The 26,241-nt window shown below is 45.1% G+C and overlaps 9 protein-coding genes across 9 annotated transcripts; 6 read left to right on the top strand and 3 right to left on the bottom strand.

The window, feature by feature from the left end:
• Positions 1-117: 117 nt before the first annotated feature.
• Positions 118-1,804, bottom strand: JR316_0013343 (Lovastatin esterase; the record flags this gene model as incomplete). The annotated part of the gene is made up of 9 exons (XM_047898952.1): positions 118-269; positions 321-527; positions 583-666; positions 727-887; positions 939-1,014; positions 1,067-1,112; positions 1,169-1,453; positions 1,520-1,693; positions 1,757-1,804. 9 exons carry the CDS (start codon positions 1,802-1,804, stop codon positions 118-120), a joined length of 1,233 nt encoding a protein of 410 aa, XP_047742500.1.
• A 595-nt stretch (positions 1,805-2,399) lies between these two features.
• On the bottom strand, positions 2,400-4,328 carry JR316_0013342 (Chromatin structure-remodeling complex subunit RSC7; the record flags this gene model as incomplete). The annotated part of the gene is made up of 4 exons (XM_047898951.1): positions 2,400-2,638; positions 2,695-3,342; positions 3,396-3,668; positions 3,722-4,328. 4 exons carry the CDS (start codon positions 4,326-4,328, stop codon positions 2,400-2,402), a joined length of 1,767 nt encoding a protein of 588 aa, XP_047742499.1.
• Positions 4,329-4,804: 476 nt separating this feature from the next.
• On the top strand, positions 4,805-6,450 carry JR316_0013341 (Acyltransferase calJ; the record flags this gene model as incomplete). Its single annotated transcript, XM_047898950.1, has 8 exons — positions 4,805-4,852; positions 4,901-5,074; positions 5,122-5,406; positions 5,465-5,510; positions 5,565-5,640; positions 5,695-5,852; positions 6,045-6,233; positions 6,299-6,450. 8 exons carry the CDS (start codon positions 4,805-4,807, stop codon positions 6,448-6,450), a joined length of 1,128 nt encoding a protein of 375 aa, XP_047742498.1.
• Positions 6,451-6,535: 85 nt separating this feature from the next.
• JR316_0013340 (uncharacterized protein) lies at positions 6,536-7,539 on the bottom strand (the record flags this gene model as incomplete). The annotated part of the gene is made up of 6 exons (XM_047898949.1): positions 6,536-6,570; positions 6,826-7,138; positions 7,196-7,266; positions 7,322-7,366; positions 7,421-7,447; positions 7,518-7,539. The coding sequence occupies 6 exons, from the start codon at positions 7,537-7,539 to the stop codon at positions 6,536-6,538; spliced, it is 513 nt and encodes a 170-aa protein (XP_047742497.1).
• A 922-nt stretch (positions 7,540-8,461) lies between these two features.
• Positions 8,462-9,885, top strand: JR316_0013339 (uncharacterized protein; the record flags this gene model as incomplete). Its single annotated transcript, XM_047898948.1, has 9 exons — positions 8,462-8,498; positions 8,564-8,633; positions 8,692-8,757; positions 8,812-8,951; positions 9,002-9,170; positions 9,225-9,367; positions 9,427-9,499; positions 9,561-9,588; positions 9,640-9,885. 9 exons carry the CDS (start codon positions 8,462-8,464, stop codon positions 9,883-9,885), a joined length of 972 nt encoding a protein of 323 aa, XP_047742496.1.
• Positions 9,886-11,024: 1,139 nt separating this feature from the next.
• On the top strand, positions 11,025-13,132 carry JR316_0013338 (uncharacterized protein; the record flags this gene model as incomplete). Its single annotated transcript, XM_047898947.1, has 14 exons — positions 11,025-11,093; positions 11,136-11,233; positions 11,285-11,350; positions 11,529-11,549; positions 11,669-11,732; positions 11,777-11,975; positions 12,036-12,108; positions 12,168-12,195; positions 12,251-12,382; positions 12,432-12,448; positions 12,544-12,682; positions 12,804-12,906; positions 12,965-13,032; positions 13,079-13,132. The coding sequence occupies 14 exons, from the start codon at positions 11,025-11,027 to the stop codon at positions 13,130-13,132; spliced, it is 1,131 nt and encodes a 376-aa protein (XP_047742495.1).
• A 4,433-nt stretch (positions 13,133-17,565) lies between these two features.
• JR316_0013337 (WD repeat-containing protein slp1) lies at positions 17,566-19,439 on the top strand (the record flags this gene model as incomplete). Its single annotated transcript, XM_047898946.1, has 3 exons — positions 17,566-17,961; positions 18,026-18,925; positions 18,987-19,439. 3 exons carry the CDS (start codon positions 17,566-17,568, stop codon positions 19,437-19,439), a joined length of 1,749 nt encoding a protein of 582 aa, XP_047742494.1.
• A 2,586-nt stretch (positions 19,440-22,025) lies between these two features.
• Positions 22,026-23,720, top strand: JR316_0013336 (carboxylate methylbutanoyltransferase mlcH; the record flags this gene model as incomplete). The annotated part of the gene is made up of 8 exons (XM_047898945.1): positions 22,026-22,073; positions 22,132-22,305; positions 22,360-22,641; positions 22,703-22,748; positions 22,809-22,884; positions 22,937-23,055; positions 23,294-23,500; positions 23,563-23,720. 8 exons carry the CDS (start codon positions 22,026-22,028, stop codon positions 23,718-23,720), a joined length of 1,110 nt encoding a protein of 369 aa, XP_047742493.1.
• A 554-nt stretch (positions 23,721-24,274) lies between these two features.
• Positions 24,275-25,973, top strand: JR316_0013335 (Acyltransferase calJ; the record flags this gene model as incomplete). Its single annotated transcript, XM_047898944.1, has 9 exons — positions 24,275-24,322; positions 24,390-24,563; positions 24,622-24,903; positions 24,957-25,002; positions 25,066-25,141; positions 25,195-25,349; positions 25,417-25,479; positions 25,555-25,758; positions 25,822-25,973. 9 exons carry the CDS (start codon positions 24,275-24,277, stop codon positions 25,971-25,973), a joined length of 1,200 nt encoding a protein of 399 aa, XP_047742492.1.
• Between the last annotated feature and the right edge of the window lie 268 nt (positions 25,974-26,241).

The raw sequence follows: 26,241 nt of genomic DNA, 5'->3' as shown, positions 1-26,241 counted from the left end.
GCTACATAAGTAGACTGATTTGGGAACTTGAATTATACATAAAGAGATGGGGTTTAAATTTCTGACCCTGATATTGTATCAACTGTGTCAGACCTCCAATAATATCATCCATGTCCCTTAATTTCCGAGTGCTAGGTAGAGGGTTTTCTCCAGCTCTGCGTAATACTTTTGTACATGAGGGTCGAATGGAGGGACAAGCTGTGTGGCGAAGACTACAGCGACTCCTGTAGTGGGGTCTATGAAGTAGCTAAGGTTGGCCCATCCTCCCCCTGAAAATAAATCTTGAGACGAGTCAAAAGTGAAAATGTTGTGATACTCACAGTAAGCAGAGCCTTTTTTACGCTTTCCTGGCCAATCAGCTTCACAGACTGCCAGCCCAGTGCTCCACTGAATGGGAGTAGCTGGCACAGTAGGATCTACAGCAGACGAGAGCCAGGTTATATTCTTAGCCCCAGCTTCGGTCAACGCCCCCTCGAAGAGAGAGTCGACGGATTTCTTGCTCAATATCGGATTTTGGGCGCTACCAGCTTTGGGGGATCCATTAAAATGACAACAGGTAAATTTATTATGTGACATACACACCTTTAATTTGTAAGAGATGTCTCAAAAGATTGAGATATCCCTGAAGTGACGAATACAAACCAACTCCTCCAAGGTGCAACTTTACTGAGATAAAAGCGGTGAGAGGGATTATACACACGCGATGAACAAAGAACAATAACTTACATTTCGCTGGATCGCGCTCAATAACAACCTCTTCGGTTTGTTTGGAGCCGGGCTCTAGGTTTCCATCTCGTCTGTAACAAAGTTCGACCAGCTTATCTTTAAGGTCTGGTGTGAGATAAAATGACGCATTTATATCTAATGGCTTGAATACGTTGTCTTGGCTGGTGCAATCGAATAAGTAAACGCTAAGACGAGCAAGGGCTGATACGTACAGGTATTGTTCCAAGGATTTCCCAGTGACCTTTTCTACAACGAATCCTGCTATATCCGAGCCCCAACCATATATCCCTGCCAGCCTGTTAGTGTTTTGCATTGTGTAAGATAGTGAATTTTGACATACAGCTCTCGCCAGGTTCGAAAGCCAGAGGGATACCAGGCAAATCACCCTAGCACCGAAATCATCAATTCTGTGGCAGTACAAGAACCAAGGGATTGAATATACTTTAATGAGAGAAAGGAAATGTCCAATGGGGTTGTCTTGATTATGAGGCTTGCTAGAATACGGGCCAGATAGATGCGTAGGATTCCCTACTCTAGGGATGTAGAATAGCCCGCTCGAAAAGTTCAAGACGTGTTTGATGCGGATTGGCGTCTTCGCAGGCTTGAATCCTGAATTCTCTACATTGATGTCGTCTAGAACCACTGGGTTGGCGAGTTCTGGTATATAGTCCGACACAAGGTCATCCAAAGAAAGCTTTCCCAGATCAATGAGCTGAAGGACAGCAATCTGAGTCGGAGATGTTAGTGATAAAACGATGACATCCTAGTCTCGACATTCGGTAAGATGACTAACATGGGCGATCAGTTTCGTTTGGCTGCATAACCAGAAAATGCTGTCTGGGACTACTGGTCCACTTGCGGGGTCATCTAAAACTCTGTAACCTCCCGTCTTAAAGTATATCTCTTCGTCAGATGAAGTGACCCCGAAAACAAAGCCCGGTATCTTCTTCTCCTCGATGATTTTGGCCTGTGGGAAGAAGTGGATGGAGTGAGTACATCGCCCCCAAATGATCGTCGCTGATAAACTTACAACAAGGTCGTCGAGTTGCTTCTTTCCACTAGTGGTCAAAGATACCATCTTGTATGCTGATAATAGTAGGGGTATAAAGCTTGATGAACGTGCATAAATTGAGAAGCCCTTGCGTCTTTATATCCCACACCGGATGCAATTACCGATACAGCTATTTTCGTACTCTTGAAGCTTCGTATTAGCTTATTAACAGTGATGGGTTTAAACTGGCGGAACGAAAGCGAGTCAGTACTTTAAAATGGAAAGTACTCGCATCGGTTCCGCTGAATGGATAACCGAGACCTAAATGACTGTCAGTTGGTGATACAAAACATTGATAGAATCGACATCTAGGTGATATGTACCACTACCTGTCGAAATGAAAGGCTTTACCCTAGTACAGCTTCCTACAACTGATACCATTCCTCCATGGTTTGCGGCACATTTTTTCGGAACCCTTGTGACCTCATAATACAAATTCGAAGTGTAAGGTTCCTCCAAAGATCATGCATACGAAAAATGCAAGGGAGAAATGGCCAAAGATATATGAATTGTTAGGCTCGACGGCAGTTGATTTTTAATGGTCCGGACTTCCAACATTTAAAATCATTAGCCTCATAAAAATACAGAAATGAACAGAATAACAACGACGACACCAAAGGAATTACGTGAGATCTATTGGCATCTCTCCGGATGCCTCTACCTCCTTTATCAATTTCTCCCGATATTGCGCTTCAGGTGTAGTGAGTTCTGACGAAGGATCTGGGAACTCCATCACGGTATCCACCCATGCCAGTGCCCATGCGCCATTGCCCACTTTGGTACCCCCAATTACGCGTCGTTTGGTGGCTGAGTCAGGCAGAGCTTCCCACCGACACCTAGTCGGTTGGGTATCGGAACGGTCTATTTGAACAATATTTAGTTTAATGATACATATACGCAGATTCAAACAAACTTACAATGTATAAGGTTTCCATGAGGCTCATACACACCAACAACAGGTGTGTTATCCTCGAACATCACTTTCCGCTTCTTTGAATTAGGCATCGCAGCATCCGTGATAGTTACATTCCCATCATTTGTTTCTCCTGTCTCGTCTCCGTCTTCCTCCTCTTCTTTCCATTTTTTGGAGACATCTGGAAGTTGAGTGGGACCGGAAGGAGGTAGCAATGCACCTCCCATTACCAACCCATCTACACCCTCGACAACTTTCAGGTTCTCTTTCCTCTGCTTTGTCCAGTCTTCGTTTGCTTCGGAAACCCGTTTGGCCATCATTAGCATCCAGTTTTCTTCGTCCACGCCGTCGCGTGATAGTAGACTCTTCCGGACAGCGTTCAACGGTCCATCACTGTACGGACCCCATCCACTTCCGCCAAACAAGGTGGTTGGCCCGCCAGCACGGTAGATGCCGCCACCGCCACCGCCACGTTCGTTTTTGTTGCTGGATGCACCTGTTGCACTGGCGTTCAAGGCAGACAGTTCATTGTTGTGGTGCCCTGCGTTGGGATCTGGAAGCTCTCCTACGAGGTCTCCGGGTTTTGCACCCCGTTCGGCGAGCTCTTCTAGAACCTTTTCTTCGTCGTAGTCGTCCGTTACCCATCTACCGTCTAGAAAAGTTATCAAACAGTTTGTAATCAAATACACCAAGTTGAAAACCTACCGATGACCATTTTACTTCCGTGTAGTTTGAATGCACTTCTTGCTGTAACGAGGGTGACACTTCTTGTACGGAGATGTGATCCCAGCTTTCCTTCAGCGATGAGGTAGTCCTTTTCTGGTTGCGTGGCATTGAGCTTAAAGGCAAGGGGGTTGCGACGGAAGTAGTATAGTGAGTCCCTGAAGCCAGATGTGCGAGCAGCATCAATGGCAAGCATATACATTCTCTGTGGATGCCGATTGGGAAGAATGAATGTAGCTGCTTTAAATCGACGACCTGAAGCTCAAGAGTCAGATATAAGAGTACGTACAAACATCAAGAATACATACCTCCAAGAAGGTTTCCAAACTTGTCAATCTTTTCGTCTCCCTTTGGATTATCTGGCGTTATGAATTCATCCCCGTCGATAACATAGACCTCTCCGTGAATCTTTCGGAATGGTTTCCCTCCCCCGATAGGTGCTTCCTTCTCAGCGTCGTTATCATCAACTGCATCAGCTCCCTCGACGTCCGCATCCTCTCCTTCATCCGCGTCGGTGTCGTCATCGTTCCGTTTTGGTAGCCTGATAAGTAGAGAATTTCCGCCTCGTCCTCTGCCTCGACCACGACCCCTACCTCGACCACGGGCACGAGGAGTACTTGTTCCACTGCTAACGGCCTTCCCTTTCCCTTTCGGCCTGCCTCTTGGTCGGGTAGCGGCACGACCTGAGACACTATCATTTTCGGCTTGGTCTTCAGACCCTGAGCCTGCATCGTCGTCCAGATTCTCCTGGTCGACATCCATTGCGTTGGATTCGTCGTGTTCTACATCTTCCCCATCTTCTTCATGGGCGGAGCCTGCTTCGCTCGTTGGTGTAGCAGCAGCTGAAGGCGTAGCTGCATTGCGTGCCGAAGATGCTCGTGGTCGGATGACAATTTTTGGGACAGCTGATTTCATTTTTCTGCAATGAGAAATTTATAACGTGAAATTTTATTCCATTTTGTTTTAAATAGCTAAACAGCTTACAAGAGAAGAATCGCTGCAATGGGTGACCGGTGAACGCTAAGCGTAAGGTGAGTGCATTCGATACAAACTTTCGAATTCGTTCCATGCAAAGCAAAGCAGTCACGTGAGACAAAGACGCGTCAGTCACAGAGTCACGCTCTCATTACGAAGCCCCTATTTATAGCGTGGTATTCATTGGAAAACAGGTGTTGGATAAAATAGCACTCTCTTGCTGACTACAAGGTCATGTTGTCCTCAGTCTATCTTTATGTCCCTCTGAATTTCCTTTGGTCATCCGGTCATGTTCCCTGACAGATTCACACCTAGTGGAAGCTAGTGGCAACCGAGGGTAGCAGTGGCGTATATAAGAACACCACTTATTGCCATCGAACACACAAAACTCCTGTTTCCTACAAACTAAGATCGCGATGGCCAAATTAACGGAATCTGGGAAACAGGCCTTGGACAACCTTTTTGTATGTTCTTCTCTATTCCTCGATCTCAAGCTGATCATAGGTTGCCAGGCTCGAGCGTCCCAGGAGAAGAAAATTCCTGGTTTCGTCTTTGGAGCATCTAATTTAGATGGGGAAATATACTTCAACGCCACGGGATTCAAAGTAATCGATGATCCAAATAGCGGAGAGATAACGCCAGATAGCGTTTACTGGATTTGCAGCCAAACCAAGTTTATTGTACATGTGAGTATAACGCACCCTTGTAGATCTCAACTATCTGACCCTCGTAGCTCGCAGCTCTCAGACTTATCGAACAAGAAAAGCTAGGGAAAGAGACCCCAGTCTCGGATTTCTTCCCGGAATTTGCGACACCCGTCATTTTGGATGATATTCTGTCACCATCCCCTTCTTTCAGGCCAGCGAGTAGCCCCATCCTCGTAAAACATTTGCTGAACTTCTCCAGTGGATTATTCTATCCGCCATTCCCTGACCCAACTAGAAACCTTCCACCTGCTTATACGAATAGCTACAAGGATGCTGAGGATCCATTTGCAGAATTCTTCAGGCTTTTGAAGGTACGGAAGTATCCACGACTATCGCGAATTCCAGACGCACATTGCCTTTGCAATATAGGGAGACTACCCCGGAATTCCCATTAAATTTGAGCCTGGAACTGACTGTGAGTTGTTCCCTGACATTCGAGTTGTACTAATCATTAAATGCACGGGCACAGTTGCATACGGATACAGCGCTGACGTTCTCGGCTTCATCGTTGAAAAAATTGTAGGAAAAACTATGGAAGAGCACCTGTATGTCGGGTAGCCTTTCCAATTTTTTAATTCGGCTAACAAATTCTTCCACAGTCAAGAGACTATCTTTGGACCTCTGGGAATGGGCTCGTCGTTCTTTCGCACCCCCAAAATCATTGAGAAGGAAATTACAATGTCATATCGCGAGGCTGACGGAACTCTCGTGCCCTGGAATAACCAACTTAAGCTTATTGAGCGGGATCCACAGAACGGTAAGTACACCTTCGTCTTGTTCTACCTTTACGAAGCGTTGAAAATGATAAATAGTCACCCTTTTCATGGGTGGAGTTGGGATCTACTGCTCTTTTAGAGACTATTTGACACTTCTCCGCCACATTCATCAACTACGCGGTTGGACATCGTTTTCTCTTTTGGATGTGTTTAATCTTATATAACAAATACAGATGGAAAAATCTCTACAGGCATCATCAGTCAAGAAACTGCAAAAGAGCTCTTCGTACCTACTTTGACTGAAGCCGGTTCGAAGAGTCTGGATCTCTTCACTAGAATCTTTCCCGGAGGTCAATGGAGTGTAGGACTTGCGGTCTGCTCTCTTGACTGGCCTAAGCGCCGTAAACGGGGTACAGCATTCTGTGAGTCTTCCAAGGGCGACTAAGCAGTATGCACAATTCTAATCAATGTATCAATAATAAAATAGGGTCAGGTTGGGCGGGATCGTATTTCTTCATTGACCCGGATACTGGCATTTCAGTCGTTTTTGGAACACAACTTGCGCCGAGTCGCGATCCGGAAGTTATTAAGTTATTTGGGCAGTTGGAGGAAACTCTCTATGCTGGATTGGAGGCATGAGCGCCGCACAAAGGCCATATAACACTGAAGCATGATCGGAGAATATAAATGTGCCTATTCTATCCTAAGATAAACAATCAAGAAACTAAATGTAAAAGCGCGTCCCGACGTTGTATTCCCCTAATAATGGACAAAAGGGCGAACAAATATAAAATACGCTGATGGAAGAACGGTGAGTCCGACGATCAAGGACGTGATGACTTTAACCACGAGCGCATCTTGGACAAGTACATAGCTTAGAACTGCGATAACGAGGCATATAATTCCGAGGTAAAAGGAGGAAAGCCCTGTCCAATTCATGTTCAGCCGCCGCGCCATCCGAATCAGCAAAGATGATCAATAATGGCAGATGCAACACAGAAGAATATAGCTTACAGTGGTATAACATCCATTTCCACTCCGGACTCGCGCCGAACTTGATCAGTAACCCGTCCTGGCTCGTCATAAATGTCCCCAGGCCCATGTCGGAGACCTCGTCCAACTCGGTCGCCTTGCACGACGCACGGAACCCCATTTCACCGAGGTTGTCCATTATAATGAATGAACCTATTGTGGCACTGATATTGAACAGGATTGCAGCATAGCACATTGTTAGGAGAAAGGACTGCGTTTCAAATGATGCATTGTCTGCAGCGACTGAGCGAACTAAGCCGAGGAATTGCCCTGCCACTGCTGCAAGAAGGCCCGACTGATGTGAAAAGGATTGCTCAGCCATTGTGTTAGCTCGAGATTATGACGAGCGTACGACGACAGCACCACTCTGACATGTCCATTGCCAACCGTCACGAAGAGACACAACAGTACCAGGGAGTTCGTCTGAAAAGAAACAATCAGAACACGCTGCGTCGTAGTGTACACTGAATTCACTCACAGTTGATTCGCGAATTGCCTATATTCCTTGTTGAAGCCGAAGATTCTTCTCAGATAGTCAGACCCCTGAAGATATCAAGAACAAAAGTCATTTGCTTACTGCATCGCCCGGCGAGGGGACCCGATTCTGTGTCAAGCGAATCACGGACATCGTTTGAATAATGCCCTCTTCATCTAAGACGTGGAAATATACTTACCTGGGTTCAAATCTGACAACATTATTATATGAGGATCTAAAAAAATCCTCAGTCAGATACTAAGTATGATGCAACGTGGAGTCAGTGTCGCGTCGACAGTGGGTCACCATAGATATTCAGCCACAGATTAACGAGAGTAGAATATTAACGTACAGAATAAAATTTGGCGTGGAACGACTCCGCGGGGGAAATTGAGATACGTATTGCACTCTACGTGACTCTCTCGAGGCCTTTTATCGAATTGTCATCGTTCTCCGAAGCCAGAACTCTCGCTGTAAATAACTACTGATATTGCGAATGATTCAACAGACATGACAAGTATCGAGGAAGCTGGCTTCTGGTGGTAGAGGAAACAGATTGAAGACCATATGCGCTCAGCTGGGCTGACCAGGCAGGTTTTGAGCATGGAGGGTTGTGTTAAATTAGGCAACACTAGCACGCCCCAGGTCGACTAGGAGGTCTAGTCTAATTATAGAACGCCAAGTCCGCTTGTCCCTACCGTCAGTAGTTTAGGGCAAGCACTCTAAACACAGCTAGTGGCTGGCATAGTCAGACACCGCTGACGTCGAACAGTGGCCAACAAAATTCTTGACCTCTCAACACTATAGAATACTGTCCCCAAGGTCTCAATGGTCTGAATTTTTTCAAAAAATAAAACACGACAAACCCGTTGACATCAAACTCATGCTCGATGAATGCCATACCCGGGAGCGGACCTCAGTGACATAAACTGTAGTCCTTATAATTATATAACATCATTGCACCTAGTACCCGATCATTGCGCCGAGGGGAATACTGTGACACAGAAGACATAGGGATCAGTTTCGACAGCACTAGGTTCTTGATGGCATGCGGCGATCGTCATAAAACCGACGGCGGGGACTCACGAGAGCGCCAAATTTCTACTCTTTCTTGGTTTGAACGAGGTTAGTTGGCAACACAGAATGCACCCCATGACGAATCCAGTCAGTTTGGCCTCTGGTGAGTGATTGTAACACCGTTTGTTTGTGTCCATGCCACTAACCGTGCACGCTTCTACTTATCAGTTGCAGCGTTGGCTGCTCAGTTCTGGGATACAATGATTTGCTTTGGTGATGAGGTGGAGTATCTGTGGAGGTTCGTGCTGCTCCCTGTATATGTGCTTCATCTAATCTCATGCTATTAAGAGTTACAGAGGGAGGTTTAGATTTGTGAAGTTGATATATTTTTGCTCGCGTTACCTCTTGCTGTTGGGCCAGATGTGAGTCAGACGTTCTACCCTTTCAGAACAAATAGCCTTATTTGCTGTATTTAGCGCCAATGAAGTTCTTTTACTTCTTTTCCACACTCAAGGAGACACCCCAAACCAAAATATATGTCCTGGCATGTTCATTTTTAAATCGTCTCTTACGCAAGTAGGGCTGGTGCTTTTGGAAATTGTACTCTTTCTCAGAGGTACGCCTTTTGAAATAAGGAACATTGACACAATTGAATGACAAATGCAGTATATGCGCTCTACCATCACATCGCGCAAGCAAAATGGTTTCTTTTTGTCGCTTTTCTTGTCTCCTTTACACTCGAGATATGTGGAACTGCTTTATTCATTCAGTCTATGTCGACAATGTCTGGGTGTGGTCTTTTGAGAGCGGACGACAAAAGCGTGTATTTCTTCGGGTATGGCAACTTTCTTAGTTTCTTTGCCAAATGCTCAAGCATCATTGCCGTCAGGACTGGAGTGGGTTTAGCCCAAATTGTTCTTGTAGTCGCGACACTCCTAGAACTAGCTTCAAAGCAGCGTCAGAGAAGGGTGCGGTCACCTCTCACAAACATGGTGTTGCAACAGGGAGTCGCAAGCTGCTTTCTTGTCCTCAGTACGCCTACGCCTGAATTATCCCTTTATTTCGTATTTATCTAACATAAAAATTTGCAGCTCTCATAGCAGTTTTAATGGTTTACAATTTCTTTAGCTATTTGGATGAGAGCATGGGTGAGGCAATGATATCGTGCGTCTTCTACCTTGATTAAGCACCCTTTATGTTCAGCTCTTAACATGGTTATCAACAGATGGTACTACACTTTGATTTCTGTCGGAGTGAGTATTTTTTTTGGCTTTCTTTCTGTCCCCGCTTATAGTCATATCAAGACCTCCCGCCTTATTCTCGAGATGTGGAAACTACCCTCCTCAGAAAATTCTGAGCATAACTTCGCCAGAGACTCGGAGACTGGAAATTTGCACCTCACTACACTGAGCGATTCTAATTATCGGAATGGCAACACTACAGCCTGGATGACGGCACTTACATCAACGACCTCCCACTATATGGCTGCGCCATCGCTGTACCGCTCTGTGAACAGCCCAAGCACCAGCTGTGACATTTCGGACAAATAACCTCAGATGGCTTTGTCCGATGCACTTAACTACACCACGTATGTCATGTTACGTAGCGACACTTATTTCTAGATCTTATATCTAACGACACACGCATGCCTACCTGTATGTATCAATAGTTTTGATTATGCTCCTGTAACTTGTTATCAATGTAGTATAAAATTCGTGTATCTTCATAGTTTCCTTCGCTCTGATTCATATTGTATGCGACTCAGAGCGAAGAGTTCGGATATTAGCAAAATTTTTTGTTATGAGATATTACGATATACAGTACCTTTCCCTATTCCCCTTCCATCTTCCATGCTAAGGTACTGCTAAAGTGTTCCGAACATCGTATGGCATTGCCATAGATTCGTGTCTCTATGTGCGTAATTGACTAACACTTAGCTGGGTGCCCTGCGTTACATTAGGAGACACTGCGATGAGAACATTTCTCATGATGGCGGCAATCGTTCAATATGCAATCGGCGCTTATGGCCTTCTACCAAATATAGACGACGAAAGTCTTCGAATCTCACGTGGGAGGTTGGTCTATTTTTAGCTGGTCTTGGCACTTGGCAAAGCAATTCAACTGATCAACGTCAACGTTCAACGTTCAACCCCTGTCAACCGACATTTCTTTAGAAGTTGTTTAAAAGTATAGGGTACGAAACCGAAAACTGCTTAAAGTTATAATGTGTGACGATTTTTTGCATTATTACGGCGTACATTTGACTTGTTTTATATGTATATGCTGATAAATTTGATGAGCGGCGGTGTTGAGCAATTCGGGATCAGAATATTCCTTTGGCCTTTGTGTTTGACTCTGAGTGGTAGTGTTGCCAGTGGGTCGGATATAATGAATAGATCTAGGCCTATCTCTCAAAGTCTCTCCACTACTCTAGATGGGAATTCGGGCAGACGTCACTACGCTTCACTCGATACTTATTACCCCGACAATTTGGAAAGAACTTTAAAATGACGAAATCAAGCAAGGTTTTTTTCGGCGGTCCGACAAACTGGCCGTAACCTCCGCAGACTTGCATCAACGGTGATGACTCTGGAACTCCCTGTTGACCCTGACTCGTCATTTAAAAGCGAACCCGAAGACTTCACTACGTGTCCAAACAGTCCTTGTGAGGTACTCGGCAAAAATATCGATGGAAAATCTAATGAAGAGGCACTACGTTGCCGACCAAACCAATGATGTAGTCGATGTGGCCGATCCGGTTAGCTTTGCTTCCAGTGAGTGCACTGGCTACTTCTTGTAGGACGGAATATTAACGTCCCAAATGGCAGTTGCGGCGCTGTCTGCTCAGATCTGGGAGGCAATTATCTGTTTCGGTGACGAAGTAGAATATCTCTGGAGGTTTGACGCAGCACTCCTTTCTCATCTGTTGCTCCATTAACATGAAGGCAGAGGAAAGATCCGGGCGGTTAAGCTCCTATACGCCTGCTCGCGCTATCTTATGCTCCTAGGACAAGTGTAAGCTAGTTCCATTATTTTATCAGTAAAACCTTTGATTAATAGTGGCCGGCTAGAGCAACTCAAGTTCTCTCTTTTTGTTTTTACACCCAACAACGCCGAAGACAGCGATTGAGCCTTTGCCCTGGGATATATGTTTTTCAATCCATTTACACACAAATGGGGTTGCTAATTCTAGAGCTAGTGATAATAATAAGAGGTACGTGCTCTGAACGGTATGCCAGTGACTTTGACTAACCTATGACACCCAAGTCTTTGCACTTTACAATCATACTCAAAAAGCTAAATGGTTCTTATCTCTAATATTTATCATCTCAGCGTCATTAGAGACGTCTGGCACTATCATCTTTATTCGTTCAATATGGACTTTGAAAGAATGCAGGTCACTGAGAACGGAACACTTGAGTATATATCTCTTCGGGTTAGGTTATGCCTTTCTTCAAGTCTGTCTATAACAAAGCTGACGATATAAATGGTACCAGCGCCGGCGTTGGAACTGCACAGATTGTGCTCGTCTTAGCCACGATTGTCCGATTAACTAGGAGGTACCGATCAGGACAGTCACCAACACCTCTATCAACGATGGTTATGAATCAAGGGTTGGCAATCTTTGTTTTGGTTTTTGGTATTGTTTATATTTTTCACGATCTGCATAGTCGCTTTGCCTCCTAATCCTGTATTTTAGCTTCCGTTGCTCACATGATGGTCAACAACTTTTTTCGCGAGGTTAACATGGGAAATGGGAACTCCACAGCATCGTATGTATATGATCTTGTACCTTTGACCCAAGCTCTACTTATGCCACACGTTCTTGCAGATGGTACAATTCGATCACCTCTATTGGAGTAAGCATAGACGTTAATTCTTCTAACATCTCCATTAAACTGGCACTCAACGCAGGCGTCGAGACTTATTCTTGAAATTCGGAAGCTTGCCCGCTCTGACAATGAGCATTGTCCGGCCAACAATCTCGAAGACAGTGAAACGATCGTCTTAACCGTTATCAGCGAACCCGATTTGCAAATAAATGAAGTGAGTCGACGTGAAGAAGCCGATGTGTAGTTGTAGAATTTACATATAGGGTGTTCCAGACCATCGGTGTGTCCTGGTGCGCCAGAAAATTGTATTTGTGCTGCATTATGATTATAATCTCAATACTTTCAACACTTACTCGATTAATGGGTCATGCTAAGGCAGCTGAAGCCCTTCCCACAAACGATTTACTCTCGTCAACCTTTTTGGAACATTGGAGACCCTGAAATCCGAAAGAGGGGGTCATCAGAAAGCGGCCGTCTCGACGGAAACTGCCGACTAATAATACCTCCGACTCAAGTACGTAAAATAGAGTTTGCGTGCCTTGCCCACACTCTTCCGTTGTGAGCTCAGTTGATTCAAAGCTGGTACAACGACTCTCTCGCTTTTCCTTGGTTCCATCCACCCTTGGATGACTCAGACTTTCTTCTTGCTGCCTTACATCCGAAAAATAGGGACCCGTTACAGTGTTGCTATAGACCCTCAGAGGAAACCTAGTTGCGTCGAACTCAGGGGGAAGAAAAGTTCCTGTTTTTGAACGGTGATGCACCCTTTATATGCCACACTAGATTGATTGATTAGAGCCCCGGATAAACTCGCATAGGGGAGACAAGCTGCTGGTCATGGTATACTCGGTTGGTTGGACGAATGTAAGCGTATATATTGACCAGGCTGGGAGTATGCCATTTGATTCAGGTCAATCCACAATTCTGCTCAAATGAAGCTTTTACGTTGGATTCAGAAGCATAAACGTCGACCAAGAAAGCTTAGCGTTGATCCGATGAATGGGATGAATGTGTTGTGTGGATAAAACGTTTCGTCTTGTTGTGAGCCAAGTTCATCTTCCATGGGCGGAGTGGGACCCAACCTCCTGTTGCGACGTTGCGCTATAGAACAGCGATCTCCTGATGATTCTCAGTGTGTAAAGCAAATACACAAATGATATCGCTACAGCGCTTTTGAGACTTTTTTTGGTTCAGGAGTTACGTTGACGTTAAAACGACAGCGAGTGGGTCACTCTTCAATCTTAGTCTTCCTGTTTTTCTTATCAATTCCCTTAAAGGACTTTCATACTGTTTTCAACATGCAAACTGTTACGCCTGGCGGGACGGATTCCTCAAGACATCAATTAATTTGATATGTATACGCTTTTGTGTGTCTAACGACGTTGATTGACTCAGTTTTTCAGCGTTAATGTTTATGCAGATCATGAACATACGCAATGGACTGCGATAATTAAAGTTCAGACATTATGATAAGTATTCCCTGCGAATCACACAGTACTCGGTCACTTAAATACCATTGAATAAAACATGTTAGGTTGCAGCGGGTCAGTTTAAATGTCAAATATATTTATATCGCTTTAAAGATGTTACATCAACACATTTACGCATCAGTGTATTTGTGTCATTTCCAGATTACCCCGTTTTCATTGTTCCCCTGATCCTTTAGCTTGGACGACATCTCCTCAGATGCTAATCTGCCCTGAATCCGAAAACTTTATCATCAGTTTCATCGACTAACAACACCCGTTTCTAAGCCCTTCTTTCTTGCACCCTCATACTGTTGTTGCCCCTCCTTTCATAACCGCTGTCTTTTCGTTCTGGACTCGACCTATGGACGCCACACAGCCAGTCGCTGTGGTTGGCATCACCCAAGAACGGAACAGGTTCGTCACACACGCGTTTAGTCTTGCTTCTGGTAAGCAACTCCTTATACTCTCCTTGCTGGACGGTTTCGACAAAGTCTTTATGCTCATGGATTTGTCATTTTATTATGGGGGAATCCAGTTGGAGCGTTGGTAGTGCAAATATGTGAAATGATAACGTACTTCCCGGAAGAAGTGGAATACATATGGGGGTCAGTATGTACGTCTGTCCTTGACGCTCATCCGTTAGTACTCATTACAAGCTCATAGTGGAGGGAAGAGTTTGATAAAGGGGCTTTATTATTGTTCGCGATACTTGCTGTTGATCGGCCAAATGTGAGTGGTTTATGCAAGTTTTATTCTTGTTTGGTTTGACTTGATCTCGTATGCAGTGTCAGCCAACTTCTTCTGTTCCACTTTAATACAGAGCTATTACGGCCAACTAAATTTTCAGTGTGCCCCGGAATCTTCATCTATCAGTCTGTATTATCGCAGACAGGACTTTCTACAATTGAAGTGATCCTGCTTATCAGAGGTTGGTCGGCTTAATTGATTTGAACAATTCAAGTTGCTATGAACGTTTGACATTATCTAGTGTACGCGTTATATAATTGCAGCTTCAAGATGAAGCGTCTACTTGTATCGGTATTCATAATATCGACGATTATGGAGTGCACCACAGTCATAATAAATATTTTGGCATTTTGGAAGACGACTGGTTGTGCTATTCCAACAGCCGGCACAGAAGCGGTTGTGCTATACGGGTACGTTGCCTTTTTACATTACAATTTTTATAGGAGGATCTTATATCTCGACAGTATTGGGGCCGGTCTCTGTCAAGTGGTGATCTTCACTTCAACTTTAGCGAAGTTTGTTGCTCGAAGGGGGAAGGGGTGGGCTAACAGGACGCCATTGACCTCACTAATGCTTCGCGATGGTGTCGCAACTTTTCTTTTGATATTTGGTGCGTTGAAAAGCATGCCTCCAACCATATGCTAAACTGCACCGTCATAGCTCTTCTTGGAATCATGCTTCTATACGATGAATTCAACCACGGGGATGTGGCGGCAAGACAAGCAGCATTTGCGTACGTCCCATATTCTTTATATCTGTCCCGTCATAATTTGGTATTACCTCTTTACTAGGTGGTATCTTACCTTGTTGTCGGTAGCGGTGGGTTTATTTTTATTTCATAGTTCCAATAGTGGTTGTGCTGATGAGGTTGTTATCCAAAGGGATCTCGTTTGATTTTGAACATGCGAAAACTCCGTTCGACACGCCTGGCGGGACAGTTCTCGCAGGAAGAGGCAACATCAACTAACATTGATTTCAATCGTGTTGATGACGCGTCGATATGCTTGACGACGCTTCCAGACGATTCATTTTAACTTTTTGGGGCCTGGAGATGCTAATTAATGTGAATGATATTCTGTTGTACACTTTACTGTAAACCCTGTTGCTCAATGTATGACAACTTCGGCGGGCCGCGTGCGAAGCCAAACCATTCTCCCTCTTTTGCGGCGCTAAATTGATTCTAAATGCCGTCAATGACCTATTCAATCCCTCTTGCCGAACGGGGGCCGAAGTCCCAGTATTCGGACTCGGAATAACCCAAAAGACGATGTTACATGACCGCATCGTGCCAGTTTTTCATTGCATTTTCCTCTCCTCTTTTACCCTGACCAACGTCTGTTGAAGCCATTGAATGCCTGTTGAGTATCATCAAAGCTTGACCACCATCCGCCCATGTTCTCATCGTCCCTGATTTTCTTCCAGTGTTATTTCGCTTAATTTCGGCTTTCTAGAGAACAGTCTCCCAGTTTGGCACCTGTCGAGGCCTGAGCATAGCCTGCCTCCCTCTTTCGGCGTCATTTTTTTGTTCCGATGAGTTCCATCGCACTCTCAAGTACAGTTGATCTCAACTATCACCGAGATAGCCTGGCTACACAAGGATTCAGTTTCGTCTCATGTAAGAAAAAACCTTCTGCTAGTCTCTGAGCTCGAAGGATTCGAAAATGATATTGTTGCACCTAGTTGGAGCGCTAGCTGCGCAGATATGGGAGCTGATGACATGTCTCTCGGATGAGGTGGACTATATGTGGGGGTAAGTAGTTTTTGTCTACTGGACATGTGGTTTAGTTTTCTCATGCCTTTTGGATCTTTTAGAGGGAAAACGAGCTTACTAAAAGTGCTGTATTATTGCTCCCGCTACTTGCTATTGGCTGGACAAGTGTGAGCGCTTAGCGTTATCCCCTTGTCTCCATCTGACTGATGTACACAATGAGCGCAGCGGCAACCAAATTCTTTCGCTGGAGTATACATCAATAATGCTGAGGCGGACAATTTCATCTATTTGTCCGACTATATTCATCTACAAAGTTATAATTTTGCAGATTGCTCTCTCAACAGTGGAGGTGATCATGCTTATCAGAGGTCAGTCGACTAGCTTGCAGGAAAATAAATAAAATTGATTTTTGACTTTGTGCAGTTTATGCTCTATACAACGGGAGTTATAAAGCAAGACGTGTTCTTACGCTAGTATTTCTTGGGTCAACAGCTCTAGAAATTTATGCAGCATGTATCAATCTTGACAGATTCATAAATGCAACAAGTTGTATCATGCCAGAGTCAAAAAAGAGAGCTCTCGTCATATACGGGTAATATTCTCGTCGCCGCTGTATGCATTTTCATGATAAAACTCATTTATGATTAGCATCGGTGCGGGTTTCTGTCAACTTACCATTTTTTTCGGGACACTGGCAAAATTTATCTTTCAGGGGAGAGTTGGATGGACCAACAGGACTCCTTTAACCTCCCTGATGTTGCGTGATGGGGTAGCCACCTTCTTGTTGATACTTGGTAGGTCGAAATCTTGCTTGCTGGCATGCATCACACTTATATTAGTATATAGGGATTCTTGGACTCGTGCTGATCTACGAGTCATTTCACGATGTTGGAATGGGAGCGAGGCAGGCTGGATTTGCGTAAGTTACTCACAGTTTTCATCCGAGGTTTCTGCAGTAACATAAAAGACAGATGGTATCTTGCCATGTTGTCCATAGCGGTGAGTCGTCGATCCAAGCCCCCTGATTTTTGGTTCTCCTAAAAAGATTAACAGGGTTGTCGTCTATCTCTGAATATGAGAAAGCTTTATAGGAGTCGTCTGGCGCGTCGGGGTCTGGAGGATAGTCAAGTGGAAATGATGTCCACTGCTGGAGACTTTGACAGTGTTGAAGATTCGTCGATATGTCTGGCAACGCCGCAGGGATCTGTATATCAAAGTTGACGTTGGTGTAGACGATATGACTGTTGTAGGTGACATGGAATGATGCAAGAATTTTACATCCTGAGTCAACGTGTGATGTACGCGTTTGAGTAGAAAAAAACCAGTCAAAGACATAGAACGCGGCCCCGTGATTGCAAGTTGGAATCTTGGATTGCCCATCACGTGACAGGTTGAAAACGCGTTCAAGTTTTGACTCGTTCTCAAAACTCCAACATTGACTTGACATTTGACCTTAACTTCTACATTACAATGAACAATCCAAAGACACCCTCACGACATCGCTCTCGTTCAGAGGCGAAGACGCCTTTGACGCCCTCTATTCTCTCTGGTCTTAACAATATCTCACTCGCACCTTCCACTACTAAACGTACCACCCGACCTGGTGCACCTACAAAGTCAAAATCCTCCACAGGTCCTTTTGATACAACGAATCCATTCATTGCGCCACTACCCAAATCGAGACCCTCTTCCCCAGTGAAGAGAATCACATCGGGTGGCATACCCAACTCGGATTCTTTCCAACGTCAGGCCAATGGAGGTGTCATTAGAAAGGGTGGCGTCGAGAGCCGGCTCGATGTAGTGACTAGGGATTATGTGCCACCACCAAAGCCTGAAGTAAAACGGTCAAAATCAACACCTGCCGTGGTATGTCTTGGGTCCTCATATTCCATTCATACTTTTTCTAATGGCGATTGAATGGTCTTTTTAGAATCGCGCGGGAGCTGATAAGCGTGACCGCTTTATTACAAACCGCGAAGCAACCGACATTGCAGCTGTCTCTGCAACCATGGAGCAGATGAGCCTCAACCCCCAGAACAGCTCCCCAGGGCACACCGCCCGCCTGGCTGCTGCCACTGGCATGCCACTCAACCGTCGAATTTTGGGATACCACGAACAACCCCCATCCGCATCGTCTTCCGACACAACGCTTGCTCAACAAAGGGAGTTTGCTAAGCCACTCTATGCACAGCGTCCAGGTGCAATCGCGACGTCTACAGGTGCTGTTTCGAACAAGACGCGCAAGATACCCACACAACCTGAACGAGTGCTCGACGCGCCTGGAATGGTCGATGACTTCTACCTCAACCTTCTCAGCTGGTCCTGCCAAAATGCAGTGGCGGTGGCTCTTGAGGCTTCTACTTACATTTGGAAGGCGGATACCGGAGCAGTCGTCCAGCTAGGAGAGTGTTCTGAGGGCTCCTACGTCTCCTGTGTCGATTTCTCGGGCGATGGTGCTTTCCTGGGTGTCGGTGTTGGGAATGGAGACGTTGAGTTGTGGGACGTGGAGACAGGTCAAAAGCTTCGTACGATGAGTGGGCACCAGGCACAAGTCGCGGCCCTTTCATGGAGTCAACACATTTTGAGCTCAGGGTGCGGAGATGGTAGCATCTGGCATCACGACGTGCGCGTACCGAGGCATAAAGTCATGGAACTCCTGGGCCATACCGGAGAGGTTTGTGGCCTCAAATGGCGATCGGACGGCGAACTTCTTGCTAGCGGTGGAAACGACAACGTTGTCAACATTTGGGACGGTAGAGTCGGTGACGTTGCTGAAGGTGCGCGAGGAAGTGCCAAATGGACGAAGAGGAACCATACTGCCGCCGTTAAGGTTTGTTCCCTTTGAAATTTCATAGTTTTGTCACAGACTGGTGGAACTTTGGTATAAATAGGCTATTGCATGGTGTCCATGGCAGCCTTCGCTGCTCGCCTCTGGAGGAGGCACCAACGACGCGACTATCAACGTCTGGAACAGCACCACCGGCGCCCGTCTGCACACTTTACGTACTCCGTCTCAGATCACCTCTATTCAATGGGCTCCTCACAAAAAGGAGATTCTCACCACTCACGGATATCCCACCAATTCAATCATGGTGCACGCATACCCTAGCATGGAACGCGTCGCCGAGATTCGCGATGCGCACGATTCCAGAGTTCTGTTCAGCTGCGTGGGTCCAGCCGGCGACGTCGTGTGCACCGGAGCTGGTGACGAAAACCTCAAGTTCTGGCGGATTTGGGAAATCGCGAGCGAGACTACGAAGAAGAAGAAAACTTTGGGGGTTGGAGACGAGCTTGGCGGGGGTCGACCGAATTCGACCAAGGAGGGCATTTTGAGCATTCGCTAATGGATCTTTCACGGTACCGAGCCACGATAGGAAATGGATCTCTTGCTAACTTGGGAAAGTTTGGTTTGCATTAATTGATTTGAATTGTCTCGCAGTCGCTTTTGTGGGTTCAGCTTCATAACGAGGTTGGACATTTGGTTGTATTATAACAGTACATAGCTGTAGACAGGTTATCGATCGAATTGCATGATATCCATCTGTACTTGAACAAGGATGAATACCGCATTTAAATGGGTTTTACGTTAAATATCTATGCTGGCATCTCAGAGATAGTAAACTCGCTTAAATCTATAATGGTGGAGAACTGGACTAATGAAGAGTCTTGCGCAACATGTCGATTGCGTGAGTGGGATGGGGTCCCCAGCTTTCGTATACTCAAGATCATCCGACACCCCTACAAAATGATTTACACTGTCAGCCAATTTTCCAACACAAAAAACGAAACAAACGCACTGCAACCGAAAGGATACATATATACCACCTGATAGACGCCGGGGTTAAATATGTTTGTGCGCCTGTGGAGGATTAGGAAAAAAATCCACTTACGAAAATGCTAGATTCCACACAAATTGATGTTGATTCAACCCACGAACAAGTTCAAACCCGGTAATGCTCGCTATTACCGCTGTACAATCCTCTTGAGTTTAGGGTGAAAATGATGCTGTGGACTAGAAAGACAGACCGGAAATGATAACAAAAAAGCCAACGCCATCGCGGAGAACGACAGAGATGACGGGTGTCTTTACTATCCACGAGCAGTGACGGGTGAACACGACTCTTGAAAAAGTCATAAATAAAAGACAGCCCTGTATCAGTGCAAATCCAGCGCTTTGGTTGAAATGGCAATGAGAAACGAATTGGAAAAACAGAGAAAACCTTATCGGAGATCAATAACACTCACGTAAAAAGGGAGATTGACCAGACAGAACAGCGGCTCGGAAGGCAAAGGTTCCCCGATACACCAGGCTTTAGGCTCGCAATGGTTGCTACAGTGCCTGCTACTTCAAGTGCCGTCCCAATCACGAAGACGCATAGGAGAACTTTTCCTGAACGATGGCTGCGATTATATAGCGCATGGACTTTGGAGCATTGAGAAGACGCTTCCCCAGTTGGGTGATGAGACGAGCTTACCACGAATCATTTGGATGGCCTCGACGCAAGTGGCCGTGAGCTGTGATGAAGCACCTTTGAGTGTATTGCTCGCCATACACATTCGATGAGTCGGTGTGGCGTATGCTTTTTGGGAAATGACGATATTGACGCTGAACCAGTGCAGTCCTTCAGAGGTAATCGCTATCGCAATGGTACAGAAGAGCCTTACATTTGCGCAATCAGCGGAACGTAGCGTGAAAAAAAATACAGACAAGATATCAAGCGAAAACGTCCTCTTTAAAGTATAGAAGTTAACGCGACGAAGTGAAATGAAATTGGAGATCTAGTTTCGTACCTCCATATATATTCCACTTCATCGATAAAGTTGTCGAATAATTCAAGAACTTGAAAAACAACTGCCCCATCTGAGTCCTCTTCAGTCAAACGCGTAATTTATGGAAGACCAGGCAAATTCAACCCACAGGAAACCGCTTTTGCTACCCAGACGAACCAGAACACAGAAACTTGTTCCATTCTCGCTGATGTTAAATGAAAGACCCAAATCTAGGTAGTTGTGTGTAGTGTTGAGTGTGCAAAAGAAGAGAGACAGTACTCCGAATTGGATAGCACAAAACCCTAGTCGACAGATGATAGTGAATTGACCTCAAAGAGCCGCCGATAGAAAAGCATTATAACTAGATCAGGGGCACATTAGGCGGGGAATTTGCCTATCGCGCTAACGTTATCATGGTCCCCTCAGAGCATACGTACTTGTATTCATTGGTGAGTCCATAATATCGGGAACCCGATTGTTTCAACTGTCTCATGCCAGAGACAAGCATACAGTAGGCATCATGATTGAGATTAGCACTAGTAGAATACGGTACCATGATTGAACATGTCCCGTTCGGTATATATAAGTGAGGGTTTTAGACGTCGGTCATCAATGGATTAAGATGGGATGAGGACCAAGGGAAGGTTCCATTCAGGTTCGATTCGGAGTCGTTGCACGAATTCATCCATCCGCTGCCGTATACGCCACTGTTCGTTCGTGGGAATCTCCGGAGGATAATCACGCTGATGTAGCATGTCACGTGCCACAAACATTACTTTCGGGGGACTCGGGAGTCAGACATGCTGTCGTACTCTCTTTCTTCCAACTCGCCTTTAGATCTTGGAATTCAGTTCGAAAGACTCTTGAAGTTATCTTCTTTCATTTTCTGAGATTCTTAACACCCTCGACTCTGTCCTTGACTGTGAGGAATTAGTTCTGAGGGTCTACTACCGCAAAACAATACCGACACCGACTTCTGAATGATGTATCTCACGGAGGGGACTCGGAAATCGGATGGGCTGCCCTACTGAGAACATACCGGTTGGGCACGCTCGATACAATAATAGCGCAGATGACCTCTGCTTACTAGAGCTTTTTAAAAAAATTCCGCTTATCGCTCCTGCCCTCCAAGAACTTTTGCGCTCGTACATGTATTCAAGATGGTCGTTCTAACAAAGACTGGAAAAGGGGCTATGGACAACTTGGTGGTATTACATTCTACCCCTCATTCTGTACCCAAATTCCTTAACACTGTCTTGTTTCCAGGCTGAGATTTCCAGGAACAAGAGGATCCCCGGATTTCTGTTCGGTGCAACTTCTGCCACTGAGGAGATTTATCTGAAGCCCAGCGGATACAACATCGTCAATGACCCTGCGAGTGGCTTGATCAATGAAGATAGCACTTTTGCGTTATGTGGTCAAGGGAAGATAATTACTCACGTTGGTTATTCTGCCATTTATACCGCCGGATGTCACTAACGCTCGGGTTCGCAGCTTGCAGCTCTTCAACTGGTTGAAAGGGGCCTAGTTACACTTGAAACTCCCATTTCGGACTACATTCCAGAATTCGCCGATCTAGTTGTTCTTGATGATCAACTTGCTGATGTATTCACCTTCAAACCTGCGAAGACAATTATGCGGCTCAAACATGTCCTTAACTTCACCAGTGGGATGTTCTATCCTTTGAAGGGATTTTCACTTGCTCAGCAGCCCGAAGCATATATTGCTCCTTATACCAAAGATGACCCGATATCACAGTTTCTTTCTTTCATCAAGGTGAGTATGGTACAGGATATAGACCAATTCAAGTTTCATCGATGCTTTGTGGGACCCTTAGGGTGATTTACCTGGGATCCCCCTTCTTTTCGAGCCTGGAGAAAACTGTTAGTCATCTTACTCGTCTAATGTTATATAACATTTACCAATGGACCATATGCTCACAGACGTGCATGGATGGAGCTCTGATATTGCAGGATTTCTCGTTGAAAAGATCACTGGACAAACTCTAGAAGAATACTTGTAAGTTTATTTGACCTGTCTAAGTCTGATTAGCTTCTGTAAACCGGATCAGACAGGAGAATATTTTTAAACCCTTGAACATGAAAGCGTCCTTTTACCTTACGCCAGACATCAAAGATAGGCTCGTTGACATGACCTTCCGTCGTAATGATATTTTAGAGGCTTGGGCTGGTCAGTCAAGAATCATGGAGCAAGACCCTTCAAAATGTATTGATCTTCTCTTCTCTTGCTGTCGAATACAACTAATTCGCTAACAAACCCATTTAGTGGCATGCCATCTTGGAGGTGCTGGATTATACGGCTCGTTAAGAGACGTACTTACCCTATTGCGCCATATCCTGGCTATAAAGGGTACACTACCAGCGTTTTGATCTTTTTGGATGTTGTATCTAACTATGTATATTTATAGCCGGGGCCGCGACCAATCCAATTCTTACATCTAAAACTGTAGAGCAGCTCTTTGAACCGGTTCTTAATGAACAAGGCTCTAAATCCCTAGATCGATTTTTAACCATGGATCCTTTCACCCCTGCAACTCATACACAATGGAGCGTAGGAGGATTTGCTCTGTCCGGTTCGGATTTACCGGGTAGGCGGAAGAAGGGCTCAGGATTTTGTAAGCGTGATTGATTTTCTTTGCGTAGTATATGCAACTCACTGCTCTCATATCCTCTCCAGGGATAGGATGGGCGCATACCCTTTTCTTGATAGACCCGGCGTCTGGAATTGCCACCGTTTTTGGAGCACAAATTATGCCAGCTGGAGATCGGGAGATTTTTGAAGTGGTAGCAGAGCTTGAGGAGGCATTATATGCAGGATTGTCCTCTGAAGCGTAAGTTTCAGCCTGTTTGTAGTGGAACGGTGGATTGGCCATAAGGAACAGAGGCGGCTTCGAGGTATTGTCCAATTAAAGTGTTTGTTAGATGTGTAACTACAGGGGATATAAGGCGTAAGCAAAAGTCAGAAATGCACGTAACTCTTGTCATCTAGTTGGAAAGTTTGATATCCAAACTGACTCGTGTGTCAAGACTACTATATAGTAGAATCGAAACATGTAGTTTATTGATCCCGAATGTGCCTCTTTGGGGTACTCTGTCAGTATTTTGACGCCCTGATAGCTAAGCTTTGGATTTTGGCCTTTGGTAATCACTACTCAATGCATTACCTAGCAAACCGCTTATGGTAAATAATTGCAAATTTGGCCACTTCTAGTAACGTTGTCGGGGGATTCGGGTGTTACGGCTGCTATTGGAAGTGGGGACGACCAGATACGGCTGTTTTTGAGGTGCGCTTTGGATGGAGCTAAGCATGATGATCGCTTATTCCTACATATAAATACCTGTGCAGTACATTCTGGCCCTCAATTACCTCCCCCATTACATATTCTCAGATGCCTGTTTTGAAAAGTTCCGGTAAGGAAGCACTTGACCGCGTTGTGGTGAGTGTGTAGCCTTCTGTAAAGGACGATCAGGACACATTAGTACTTACATTCAATACTCACATAGGACAAGATTGCTGCGGAGAAGAATCTCCCGGGTTTCCTGTTCGCTGCTACCACCATTGATGAGGAGATATATTCTAAAGCAACTGGTTACAATGTCCTCGACAAACCGGAGAGCGGAAAGATCGATGATGAGAGTATATTCTGGATCTGCAGCCAGACCAAGATGATTACTCATGTATGTCCAATCTCCGCCCTTGAAAGCTAATCATGCTGATGGTGAAGGTATTGGATAGCTTGCTCTACTTCAGCTTATAGATCAGGGGAAAGTGTCGTATGACACCCCAGTCTCCGATTACCTCCCTGATTTTGCAAATTTACTGATCATCGATGATCAATTTGCTGACGTCTGGACCTACAAGCCTGCAAAAAATGTGATGCTAATTAAACACATTTTGAATTTTTCGAGTGGCTTGTTCTACTCTATGAAGGGTTTCAAGCTTGATGAGCAAGGTGGCGCGTATGCTGCGTCACACGACAAGACTGATCCGATTGGGCATTTCCTATCTGAATTGAAGGTGCGTAAGGAACTCGTCAAATCAACGATGTAAATTAATAAATGGGAATACAGGGAGGTCTACCTGGCATTCCTATTCTCTTTGAGCCCGGAACAAGTTGTAAGTGAAATTGATATTTCAGTGTAAGCTGTTAATTAACCACGGCATAAACTTGACTTCTAGTCGCGTACGGATACAGCTCTGATATTGTTGGTTTTGTGGTAGAGAAGGTTACTGGACAAACCTTGGAAGAATACTTGTAAGCCCTAACGTTACCCCACTATGCGCCGTGGCAACTGACCCTTTAATTAGCCAGCAGAACATCTTCAAGCCTTTGGGAATGAAAGCTTCGTTTTACCTTACTCCAGATATCAAATCAAAACTTGTGGACCTGTCCTATAGACGCGGCGATACGTTAGAGCCCTGGTCAGGGCAAACCAAGCTCATTGAACAAGATCCGTCCAAAGGTAAAAAGAAGTTGTGACTCAACCGCGCCGGACAGCGCTCACGATTTTACTTCTCAAATTATGATAGTGGCCGTGCATTTGGGAGGAGTAGGCTTATACGCTTCTGTAAAAGACTATCTAGGTCTTCTTCGTCATTTGCTGCAGATCCGAGGCAAGTGGTATAAAACGTTTTGAGATTCATATGTCACTGACTCTGAACTATCAGCCGGAAAAGCTTCAAATCCCATCATCGGGAAGGCAACTTTGGACACGATCTTTGACCCGGCGCTTACTGAGGCAGGAGCACAGGCTCTAGGATTTTTGCAAGGCCTTGATTCGACTGTAACGTCGAAAGGAGCGCAATGGAGTACTGCTTTGTCGGTTCATACAGAGGATTGGCCTGGGCGACGAAAGAAAGGGTCGGCATCTTGTAAGTAACTAGGTTGGATCCCCTGGTTTGGGATAACTGACGTTTAATTAATTTCCTGTGAAGGGTGGGGCTGGGCGCATACAATGTTTTTCATTGATCCAACAACAAATGTGGCTGCTGTCCTCGGAATTCAAGTTATCCCTACCCTTGATCAAAATGTGTTCAAGGCGTGGGCTCAACTGGAAGAAACACTATATTCAGAACTTCAAGAATAGAGTGCTTTCAGATTCGGGGGATACTGGATCTAGTAGGCTAAAAGAGATTAGGGAAAATGCCTTAATACATCATAAGTTGACCCACATCGAATGATTTGCTTCTAAATGAAAATCCAGATATAATTAAGACTGATTTTCTACCGGTGGGCTTCTGATTGATTCATGTAAGCGCCAACGATCCACTTAATGTACTCTTACAAGTCCTTCAGCTTTTGAGGGATCACTCGATCAACAGGGTTATTATTAGAACATATTCACCGTGGTGCAG

Source organism: Psilocybe cubensis, chromosome 13, assembly GCF_017499595.1.
Source record: "Psilocybe cubensis strain MGC-MH-2018 chromosome 13, whole genome shotgun sequence".
Classification (NCBI taxonomy): Eukaryota; Fungi; Basidiomycota; class Agaricomycetes; order Agaricales; family Agrocybaceae; genus Psilocybe; species Psilocybe cubensis.
The sequence above is the reverse complement of the archived record's forward strand: the minus strand, read 5'-3'. Positions and strand labels throughout refer to the sequence as shown.